Source organism: Oncorhynchus keta, chromosome 8 (assembly GCF_023373465.1).
Source record: "Oncorhynchus keta strain PuntledgeMale-10-30-2019 chromosome 8, Oket_V2, whole genome shotgun sequence".
NCBI lineage: Eukaryota > Metazoa > Chordata > Actinopteri > Salmoniformes > Salmonidae > Oncorhynchus > Oncorhynchus keta.
This window is the reverse complement of record NC_068428.1, coordinates 22,549,292-22,561,754: the sequence shown is the minus strand read 5'-3', so window position 1 is coordinate 22,561,754 and position 12,463 is coordinate 22,549,292. Positions and strand designations below refer to the sequence as shown.

At 41.2% G+C, this 12,463-nt stretch overlaps 1 protein-coding gene across 4 annotated transcripts in view; it reads left to right on the top strand.

Moving 5' to 3' along the window:
• The window catches only part of LOC118387017 (protein EFR3 homolog B), a 64,393-nt gene that overhangs the window by 28,142 nt on the left and 23,788 nt on the right, over positions 1-12,463 (top strand). For all 4 annotated transcript variants that reach the window (XM_035775103.2, XM_052523844.1, XM_052523846.1 and 1 more), the window contains one exon: positions 2,513-2,634. In XM_035775103.2, the coding sequence (XP_035630996.2) occupies positions 2,513-2,634 (122 nt within the window). The remainder of the gene's footprint in view (positions 1-2,512; positions 2,635-12,463) is intronic.

Genomic DNA, 12,463 nt, shown 5'->3' with positions numbered 1-12,463 from the left:
GGCGGTAGTTACTAAGGCAGGCTATACTGTAGTTACTAAGGCGGTAGTTACTAAGGCAGGCTATACTGTAGTTACTAAGGCGGTAGTTACTAAGGCAGGCTATACTGTAGTTACTAAGGCGGTAATTACTAAGGCTGGCTATACTGTAGTTACTAAGGCGGTAGTTACTAAGGCTGGCTATACTGTAGTTACTAAGGCGGTAGTTACTAAGGCTGGCTATACTGTAGTTACTAAGGCGGTAGTTACTAAGGCAGGCTATACTGTAGTTACTAAGGCGGTAGTTACTAAGGCAGGCTATACTGTAGTTACTAAGGCGGTAGTTACTAAGGCAGGCTATACTGTAGTTACTAAGGCGGTAGTTACTAAGGCAGGCTATACTGTAGTTACTAAGGCGGTAGTTACTAAGGCTGGCTATACTGTAGTTACTAAGGCGGTAGTTACTAAGGCTGGCTATACTGTAGTTACTAAGGCGGTAGTTACTAAGGCAGGCTATACTGTAGTTACTAAGGCGGTAGTTACTAAGGCTGGCTATACTGTAGTTACTAAGGCGGTAGTTACTAAGGCTGGCTATACTGTAGTTACTAAGGCGGTAGTTACTAAGGCTGGCTATACTGTAGTTACTAAGGCGGTAGTTACTAAGGCTGGCTATACTGTAGTTACTAAGGCGGTAGTTACTAAGGCTGGCTATACTGTAGTTACTAAGGCGGTAGTTACTAAGGCTGGCTATACTGTAGTTACTAAGGCGGTAGTTACTAAGGCTGGCTATACTGTAGTTACTAAGGCGGTAGTTACTAAGGCTGGCTATACTGTAGTTACTAAGGCGGTAGTTACTAAGGCTGGCTATACTGTAGTTACTAAGGCGGTAGTTACTAAGGCTGGCTATACTGTAGTTACTAAGGCGGTAGTTACTAAGGCTGGCTATACTGTAGTTACTAAGGCGGTAGTTACTAAGGCAGGCTATACTGTAGTTACTAAGGCGGTAGTTACTAAGGCTGGCTATACTGTAGTTACTAAGGCGGTAGTTACTAAGGCTGGCTATACTGTAGTTACTAAGGCGGTAGTTACTAAGGCTGGCTATACTGTAGTTACTAAGGCGGTAGTTACTAAGGCAGGCTATACTGTAGTTACTAAGGCGGTAGTTACTAAGGCTGGCTATACTGTAGTTACTAAGGCGGTAGTTACTAAGGCTGGCTATACTGTAGTTACTAAGGCGGTAGTTACTAAGGCTGGCTATACTGTAGTTACTAAGGCGGTAGTTACTAAGGCTGGCTATACTGTAGTTACTAAGGCAGTAGTTACTAAGGCTGGCTATACTATAGTGAAATCCTTTTTACAGTCTGAAACTGTCAGAAAGTAGCCTAATGGAAGAATGTTGCATAAGCACTTACCCAGATGATCAAGATGAAATAACAATAGAATACACTTGATACAGCTATAATATCCCTTTTTAAAAGGTAGGCTTATATAACTGATATCTGAGTATTTTTATGGACAACAGAAACAGCCCTACAAATTTGAAAATCATTGCAGCCTAGACTAGATAAAAAATAACTAGGCCTAACACTGTTTAGGCCTAGCAATGTGTCCTTTATATCAACGTTGTTTGGACAGGACGAGGGGACGTCGCCTAATACACTGATACATACGCAGAAGCACAGACCCCAAAGTAATGTGTTTATGTATGATTGCTAAATACACCAGCCAGCACATCAGTCTTTGCCTCATGCTGTGGTGTTTAATTGGGAGAGTCAGAGGGAGAGTCAGAGGGAGAGTGGGGGGGATTAGAAAGAGATTATTACCACAGTCACAGTGGTCCAGGACAGCTACTGAAGGTCTCCTGTTCTCTTTAGGACTCACCTAAAATGACTCAATACACGGAGCCTAAATCAGTTCAATTCAAATATCCTTTCTATGTATGCAGATTCCTTGTATTTATCTCTGTTTAAATGAACACTACACATTAGTCTAGACTACATTGCATTGTCATACTTGAAATAACAGTGGTACCAGATATCCTAGAGCCCTGGGTACATCACAACCACGGTGCTATTTTAGCCTCTGTGTCTGGTCTGGTCCGGTCAAGGTCACCTGCAGTTGTTTAGCCTGGTTTGTCCATTAGAATGGGTTTAATCAGGCATCTAATTAAAAAGTCATCACCACAGGTTGGCTTCAGGAAGGCTTCCCTCTATTCCATTCCCAAGAGGAGCACAATGTTTAGTTGTTAATTGGGGAGGGGTGTGAAACGAAATGCTAAAGTGTTAAAGTTGAAATGGTGACATTTCAGCGGCAGTCAGAATCTGTTCTTTGCCTGGCAGTTCAATACGAGGCTTTTATTCTACTCTTTTCCCAGAAACTAATTGCAAAATTCAATTTGGGATTTGGGATTATATTAGACAAAGAAAGTGGAAGAATATGACAGTTAGAGAGACAGATTTATTGCGTTCTTCTCCAGTTGATGGAGATTAATGTTAATTTACCTCGCTCTCTCTCTCCCTCTCTCCCCCTCCCTCAGTTTGTGAAGTTTGCCAACATTGAGGAGGACACTGCTTCTTATCATCGCAGCTATGACTTCTTTGTTTCGCGCTTCAGCGAGATGTGTCACTCCAGCTACGAGGACCCAGACATCCGCACCAAGTGAGTGGACGTTATATGGATGATCAATTGATGTTGCAGATTAGGGCTGTTCCTGACAAAAAATCTTAGTCAACCGAGAGTTGTCTTTTCTTTCGACCAATTGATTGGTAGAAATTTTAAAACTTATATTTTTCTTTATAGACACACCCTATGTGTTTTTTTAATAAAATCAACAATATGTACTGAATTGTCTGATGCTTAACCTTTTCTCATGTGAGTTCCAAATATCTCTAACGGTCGCCCCAGCCTGAGATTGTTTTATGCGTGTGATGTCAGAATGCACTCACTTCAAAAATGGGATTGTTACGAAACAGGACTGGTAACCCACACTGCCCTCAATCCAAGACACACACCACCTGCTAATTATCTATAGGCTATATTTCAACATGTTCATTTTAAATTATTTCATAGCTTTACTGAACTGGACAAACGTCGCCCTTTGAGAGCCCAAGCACCTCACCAGTTGTTCCCCAGATCAAGTATTCAGACATTTGCGCAGTCTAGCACAAACCTTTTCCCCCTGGCACATTTTCTGGCTGGTGCTTGCATTGCCTTCACTGTTGTTTTCCTTACAAATAATAACTTTGGACATGTGTGCGTTCCAATCAAAGGTAGTGTGTTATTTTCTGTATATCGTGTTGTCGTTTCTTTCTCATTTACAATTGCGACCTGGCCAAGATAAAGCAAAGCAGTTCGACAGATACAACGACACAGAGTTACACTTGGAGTAAAACAAACATACAGTCAATAATACAGTATAAACAAGTCTATATACAATGTGAGCAAATTAGGTGAGAAGGGAGGTAAAGACAAAAAAGGCCATGGTGGCAAAGTAAATACAATATAGCAAGTAAAACACTGGAATGGTAGTTTTGCAATGGAAGAATGTGCAAAGTAGAAATAAAAAATAATGGGGTGCAAAGGAGCAAAATAAATCAATTAAATACAGTTGGGAAAGAGGTAGTTGTTTGGGCTAAATTATAGGTGGGCTATGTACAGGTGCAGTAATCTGTAAGATGCTCTGACAGTTGGTGCTTAAAGCTAGTGAGGGAGATAAGTGTTTCCAGTTTCAGAGATTTTTGTGGTTCGTTCCAGTCATTGGCAGCAGAGAACTGGAAGGAGAGGCGGCCAAAGAAAGAATTGGTTTTGGGGGTGACTAGAGAGATATACCTGCTGGAGCGTGTGCTACTGGTGGGAGATGCTATGGTGACCAGCGAGCTGAGATAAGGGGGGACTTTACCTAGCAGGGTCTTGTAGATGACATGGAGCCAGTGGGTTTGGCGACGAGTATGAAGCGAGGGCCAGCCAACGAGAGCGTACAAGTCGCAATGGTGGGTAGTATATGGGGCTTTGGTGACAAAACGGATTGCACTGTGATAGACTGCATCCAATTTGTTGAGTAGGGTTTGATGCCCTTGATGTTTTGCACCTTTTTGTTGTGTTAGTCTTATTCTAAAAATGGATTCAATTGTTTTTTCCCCTCATGAATCTACACACAATACCCAATAATGACAAAGCAAAAACTGTGTTTTTGACATTTTTGCAAATGTATTAAACTGATATCACATTTACAAAAGTTTTCAGACCCTTTACTCAGTACTTTGTTGAAGCACTTTTGGGAGCGATCGAGTCTTCTTGAGTATGACGCTACAAGCTTTGCACACCTGTATTTGGGGAGTTTCACCTATGTGTCACATTCTGACCTTAGTTCTTTTTGTTATGTCTTTGTTTTAGTATGGTCAGGGCGTGAGTTGGGTGGGTAAGTCTATGTTGTGGTTTTGTGTTTGGCCTGGTATGGTTTTCAATCAGAGGCAGGTGTCGTTCGTTGTCTCTGATTGATTGAGAATCATACTTAGGTAGCCTTTTCCCACCTGTGTGGTGTGGGTGATTGTTTTCTGTCTTTGTGTATGTCACCAGACAGGACTGTTTCATTCTCTTTATTTTGGTTTTAGTGTTCTGTGTTTCATAAATTCATCATGAACACATACCACACTGCGCATTGGTCCTCCGATTCTTGCTACTCCTCCTCAGAAGAGGAGGAAGACAAAACGTTACACTATGCTTCTCTGCAGATCCTCTCAAGCTCTGTCCGGTTGGATGGGGAGCATCGCTGCACAGCTATTTTCAGGTCTCTCCAGAGATGTTCGATCAGGTTCAAGTCCGGGCTCTGGCTGTGCCACTCAAGGACATTCAGAGACTTGTCCCAAAGCCATTCCTGCGTTGTCTTGGCTGTGTACTTAGGGTCGTTGTCCTGTTGGAAGGTGAACCTTCACCCCAGTTTGAGGTCCTGTGCGCTCTGAAGCAGGTTTTCATCAAGGATCTCGCAGTACTTTGCTCCATTCATCTTTCCCTCGATCCTGACTAGTCTCCCAGTCCCTGCCTCTGAAAAACATCCCCACAGCATGATGCTACCACCACCATGCTTCACTGTAGGGATGGTGCCAGGTTTCCTCCAGACGTGATGCTTGGCATTCAGGCCAAAGAGTTCAATCTTGGTTTCATCAGACCAGAGAATCTTGTTTCTCATGGTCTGAGAGTCCTTTAGGTGCCTTTTGGCAAACTCCAAGCAGGCTGTCATGCACCTTTTACTGAGGAGTGGCTAACATAAAGGCCTGATTGGTGGAGTGCTGCAGAGATGGTTTTCCTTCTGGAAGGTTCTCCCATCTCCACAGAGAAACTCTAGAGCTCTGTCAGTGACCATTGGGTTCTTGGTCACTTCCCTGACCAAGGCCCTTCTCCACATGATTGCTCAGTGTGGCCAGGCGGCCAGCTCTAGGAAGAGTCTTGGTGGTTCCAAACATTTTCCATTTAATAATGATAGAGGCCACTGTGTTCTTGGGGACCTTCAATGCTGCAGACATATTTTGGTACCCTTCCCCAGATCTGTGCCTCGACACAATCCTGTCTCGGCGCTCTACGGACAATTCCATCGACCTCATGGCATGGTTTTTGCTCTGACATCCATTGTCAACTGTGGGACCTTTATATAGACAGGTGTGTGCCTTTCCAAATCATATCCAATCAATTGTCTCCAATCAAGTTGTAGAAACATCTCAAGGATGATCAATGGAAACAGGATGCACCTGACCTACATTTTGAGTGTCATTTCAAATATTTACACTTATTTACATAAGTATTCAGACCATTTACTAACATTTCTAAGAAACGGTTTTAACTTTGTCACTATGGGGTACTGTGTGTAGATTGAGGATTTTTTTTACATGTATTTTTAAAATCCATTTTTAGAATAAGGCTGTAACGTAACAAAATGTGGAAATACTGTGTGAATGTGAATACTTTCTGACTGCACTTTATGATGTGTGGAAAATACTTTTCTGAATGTTGTACTGATTATGAGACTTGTCCCAAAGCCACTCCTGCGTTGTCTTGGCTGTGTTGGGGCGGCAGGGTAGCCTAGTGGTTAGAGCGTTGGACTAGTAACCGGAAGGTTGAAAATTCAAACCCCTGAGCTGACAAGGTACAAAACTGTCGTTCTGCCCCTGAACAGGCAGTTAACCCACTGTTCCTAGGCCGTCATTGAAAATAAGAATTTGTTCTTAACTGACTTGCCTAGTTAAATAAAGGTAAAATAAATAAATAAAAAATGATGAGCTAATGCTGAACTATTTGACTGGGCCATATTTGTTGACATTATACAATGCATTCTGGGTGTCACGTTAAATGTCTGTCAGACCAAAGATGTTATAACAAAATGAGGTGAGGGATGGTTCACTCATCTTTGGAGTAAACTTCCGGATGTGAATGATTGTAGTAGACACACCCTCTTCAACATTCATTCTGCAAACAGATTCAACTAATCTTGTTTTCTCTTCTTATAAATGGTTGACTCAAAAAAACAAACCTGGCAGCTCGCACAATCTACCCATCGTTGGATTACTTTCATTTTTAGAAATAGTTTTGCTCAATTATTTAGATCAATGGGGAGCTCACCCGTAACGTGATGAATTGTAAATAATCATTTCTATTGGCTAATTCATATTATGGTTTATTTCAGCCAAGAGTTAGCTAAATATGTCCGCTTGTGTTAGGTCAATCTTCCATCTGTTAGTGCTAGGACTAATGTAGCCTACATTTCCTGTTTGGATGATTGTGTTATGCTGTCGCCACTTCTGTGAATGTCTGAACATTGCATCCAAATATTAACTGGTCACATTTAGGACATAATGTTGTAATGACTGTTTGTCCAAACTGTTTTCTGTGAGGGGGAAAAAAAGTGTTACCATCTCAAACACTGTTTTATCAATGGAAACTGGACATTCTAAATAAGCGTTCTAATCACACAGGCACGGACCACTGTAGCATGATCACACCCGTGGGTTAAAGGGTTAAAGCACACGGTTTGGTTAAATAATTAAGACACACATATGACTCGAGGGAGCCGGAGATCAATATAGCTTAACCAGAAGGAAAAAAACCTGTTCCTGACTCTCCTCCCGCTGCTGGCCTTCACAGATTCTGCTGTTACGCTGCTGAACCTTTTCTATTTGAACCTTTTCCGAGTGCCAATTTATCTTAGAATTTCTGCCGATCTACGTGCCAGTTATGATTTTCATATGTACATTTTTGTGGGACAGTTTCATTTAATTTACAATAGTCTTTGTATCTCAAAGTCATTGTCATGTGGTTAATCTAAATTCTAACTTCTGTTGCCAACCATGTAAAAATAGCCTACATAAAGCAAACAAATAAAAACATTGCAGCCTGCAGGAAGAAAGTATCTTATAAATCACATTGGCTACGCATGGCCTGTCAGCAATGAACTTAAAAATTGTAACTATCAACTGTGTCCGGCCTGAAGCTCCTGCTAGCAAACTTGCAACAAACTTACAAAATATTCTGGGGCCTCAGTTTCCCGCACCAGTGAGCTCAGGACAGACACAGCTGTAGGTTATTTGTGCAAGGGATAAGAAGTAATGAGGCATTTTTTGACGTTTCTACTGGATCAGAGCATTGCATGTTTCCCTTTTATTGCTGCGTGATTATTGAAAATGTCCCAAACAGGTGTTGTTAGATTACAATATACTTTTCCTGACCATATGGAACAATGTAAACAACACAAAATAAAATATATTACAGCAAAGATTAAAAACAGTTGCATTCCTTTGTGAATGCAATTTCCGAAATGGAACGGTTTAGGCCTATTTATTTATGTTTATTGTTTCAAATCGTGAATGACTTGTATGCTGTGTGATGACATGAACAAATAAGTGATTGATTGATACAGAAGCCTACAGTTGAAGTCGGAAGTTTACATACACCTTAGCCAAATACATTTAAACTCAATTCCTGACATTTAATCCTTGTAAAAATTTGGGCAGTTAGGATCACCACTTTATTTTAAGAATGTGAAATGTCAGAATAATAGTAGAGTGATTTATTTCAGCTTTTACTTCTTTCATCACATTCCCAGTGGGTCCGAATTTTACATACACTCAATTAGTATTTGGTAGCATTGCCTTTAAATTGTTTAACTTGGGTCAAATGTTTCAGGTAACCTTCCACAAGCTTCCCACAATAAGTTGGGTGAATTTTGGCCCATGCCCTCTGACAGAGCTGGTGTAACTGAGTCAAGTGTGTAGGCCTCCTTGCTTGCACACACTTTCAGTTCTGCCCAAAAATGTTCTATGGGATTGAGGTCAGGGCTTTGTGATGGCCAATCCAATACCTTGACTTTGTTGTCCTTAAGCCATTTTGCCACAATTTTGGAAGTATGTTTGGGGGTCATTGTCCATTTGGAAGACCCATTTGCGACCAAGCTTTAACTTCCTGACATGATGCTGCCACCCCTGTGCTTCACGGTTGGAATGGTGTTCTTCGGCTTGCAAGCCTACCCCTTTTTCCTCCAAACATAACAATGGTCATTATGGCCAAACAGTTATATTTTTGTTTCATCAGACCAGAGGACATTTCTCCAAAAAGCACAATCTTTGTCCCCATGTGCAGTTGCAAACCGTAGTCTGGCTTTTTTATGGTGGTTTGGAGCAGTGGCTTCTTCCTTGCTGAGCGGCTTTTCAGGATATGTCGATACGGGACTCGTTTTGCTGTGGATATAGATACTTTTGTACCTGTTTCTTCACGTGGTCCTTTACTGCTGTTCTGGGATTGATTTGCACTTTTCGCAGCAAAGTACGTTCATCTCTAGGAGACAGACCGTGTCTCCTTCCTAAGCATACTAATGATAATGACATTTCTTATTATATGATGATTTTTATTTTTTAAATAAGGAGATCAAGGAAAAGGAGGGTTATTTATTATTATAAACAATGTCTGGCAATTTGGAACAGTGTAAACAGTAAATAAATTATAAATAATACCAGAGAGGCTGTTCTAATGATAAGTGTAAAGCCTTTATTACAGTATTGCAAATTTTGTGAAATTTATTAACTTTATTGCCTATTGGTATTTTGAGAATATCAATGAGGTGCAAACTAGGGTAATTCAAAGATTTAAAAAAATACGTAAAACTCAAGATGGGTTAAAATGGGGAGAGAATCACTTGAGATACCCAGTCCGCTCTGTTTGGGGGCATGGCACTCTCTCTAAAAATACTTAACCAGGTGAACCCTCGTTTTCTACAAGGGCTTTACCTTAGACAACCACAAACTGCCATGTAGAAAATTCAGTTCTAGATATTTTTCTGAAAATTTTTTGAAAATTGTTGGACAATAAAATCTAAACATGGCTGAACAGAAAAGTATTGTGTTGTCCCAGTTAGACAACCTAAATATTGGCCTATAGTTCATGCGGTGCAGGAACTGTTTAAGCTATACTATAGGCCTGCTCTGGTGACAGTGCAGTCAGTCTATAATAAAGCGGAATAACCAACAGGACCTCACGCTCGGAATAACCGCAACATACATTGGCCTCTTCTTCTCTTTTATAATTCAGAAAGGCTGAGGGGTGCATTATTTCCTTTCCTCTTTGGGTATAGAAGAATGTCACGAGCCACCCGGGAACATCATGCACACGCTGTTTAGATTCACTGAGAGGGCTACATCAGCCTGCCTCATTTAATTCTAAAACGAAGTTATTATAATGGTCCAGGGGTGCTTTAAACCTTTATGGGAATGGAAGCCGATACGGTCGGGTACATCCTCCTGAATTTACAGTAGGCCTACCTACCGAAATGGACGTCTGCCTTATAAGGGCACATATAAATAACTCCAAGATCAGTCCAATATGCTCTGTGTTTGGCTCAACCAACCCGAACAGCGCATCAGATGTCCACTGCTTGTTACGTTTTTCTCATCAAAATATCAGAATAGGTCAAACAGAAAGAGAACTTGTAGGCTATTTGGTCAATATTGATTGCACAGTGCAATTAAAACGAGGCGTATTTATTTATTTATTTATTTATTTTACATCTGGCTATCTGATGCACTCAAACTATTTGATTAGAAATACTGATCTTAGCATAGGTATACCCCTAAATAAAATTTATGTTGAATAATTCTTACATGTAGCCTAGGAACATAACTTTATTTTATTTATTTATTTCACCTTTATTTAACCAGGTTGGCTAGTTGAGAACAAGTTCTCATTTGCAACTGCGACCTGGCCAAGATAAAGCGTAGCAATTCGACACATACAACAACACAGAGTTACACATGGAATAAACAAAACATACAGTTAATAATACAGTAGAAGAAAATATAAAGTCTATATACAGTGAGTGCAAATGAGGTAAGTTAAGGAAATAAATAGGCCATGGTGGCAAAGTAATTACAATATAGCAATTAAACACTGGAATGGTAGATCGGCAGAAGATGAATGTGCAGGTAGAGGTACTGGGGTGCAAATGAGCAAAATACATAAATAAATACCAGTATGGGGATGAGGTAGGTAGATAGATGGGCTGTTTACAGATAGGCTAAGTACAGGTTCAGTGATCTGTAAACTGCTCTGACAGCTGGTGCTTAAAGCTAGTGAGGGAGATGTGAGTCTCCAGCTTCAGAGATTGTTGCAATTCGTTCCAGTCATGGGCAGCAGAGAGCTGGAAGGAAAGACGACCAAAGGAGGAATTGGCTTTGGGGGTGACCAGTGAGATATACCTGCTGTAGCGCGTGCTACGAGTGGGTGCTGCTATGGTGCCCAGTGAGTTGAGATAAGGCGGGGCTTTACCTAGCAGAGACTTGTAGATAACCTGTAGCCAGTGGGTTTGGCGACGAGTATGAAGCGAGGGCCAACCAACGAGAGCGTACAGGTCGCAATGGTGGGTAGTGTATGGGGCTTTGGTGACAAAACCGATGGCACTGTGATAGACTGCATCCAGTTTGTTGAGTAGAGTGTTGGAGGCTCTTTTATAGATGACATCACCGAAGTCGAGGATCAGTAGAATGGTCCGTTTTACGAGGGTATGTTTGGCAGCATGAGTGAAGGATGCTTTGTTGCGATATAAGATTGGAGATGCTTAATGTGAGTCTGGAAGGAGAGTTCAGTCTTAACCAGACACCCAGGTATTTGTAGTTGTCCACGTATTCTAAGTCAGAGCCGTCCAGAGTAGTGATGCTGGACGGGCGAGCAGGTGCGGGCAGCGATCGATTGAAAAATATGCATTTAGTTTTACTTGTATTTAAGAGCAATTGGAGGCCACGGAAGGAGAGTTGTATGGCATTGAAGCTCGTCTGGAGGTTAGTTAACACAGTGTCCAAGAAAGGGCCAGAAGTATGCAGAATGGTGTTGTCTGCGTAGAGGTGGTTATCACCACGCAGCCAAAATAGCAGCAAGCGTGCCATATGATGAGAACCCCCCCGTGAATAAATCGCAGTTAAATAAATCACAGCTTAGAGCTCACGGAATCAGTAGGATATTAAACAAACACTCAAACAGGCTAGTTTCTGTCGATATACCGTACTAGTCAATAGTTTGGACACCTACTCATTCCAGGATTTTTCTTTATTTTTACTATTTTCTACATTGTAGCATAATAGTGAAGAAATCAAAACTATGAAATAACAATCATGGAATCATGTAGCAACCAAAAAAGTGTAAAACAAATCAAATATATTTTAGATTCTTCAAAGTAGCCACCCTTTGCCTTTTTTGACAGCTTTGCACACTCAACCAGCTTCTTGAGGTAGTCACCTGGAATGCATTTCAGGAGTGCCTTGTTAAAAGTTAATTTGTGGAATTTCTTTCCTCCTTAATGCATTTGAGCCAATCAGTTGTGTTGTGACATAGTAGGGGTGGTATACAGACTAGCCCTATTTGGTAAAAGACCAATACATATGGCAAGAACAGCTCAAATAAGCAAAGAGAAACGACAGTCCATCATTAATTTAAGACATGAAGGTCAGTCAATACGGAAAATGTCAAGAACTTTGAACATTTCTTCAAGTGCAGCTGCAAAAACGATCAAGCGCTATGATGAAACTGGCTCTCATTAGGACCACCACAGGAAAGGAAGACCCAGAGTCTGCTGCAGAGGATAAATTCATTATAGTTACCAGCCTCAGAAATTGCAGCCCAAATAAATGCTTTACAGGGTTCAAGTCACAGACACATCTCAACATCAACTGTTCAGAGGAGACTGCATGAGTCAGGCCTTCATGGTTGAATTGCTGCGAAGAAACCACTAGTAAAGGACAGAAATTAGGAGACACTTGCTTGGGCCAAGAAACACGAGCAATGGACATTAGACCGGTCGAAATCTGTCCTTTGGTCTGATGAGTCCAAATTAGAGATGTTAAGTTCCAACCGCCATGTCTTTGTGAGACACAGAGTAGGTAAACGGATGATCTCTGCATGTGTGGTTCCCACCGTGAAGCATGGAGGAGGTGGTGTTGGGGTGCTTTGCTGGTGACACTGT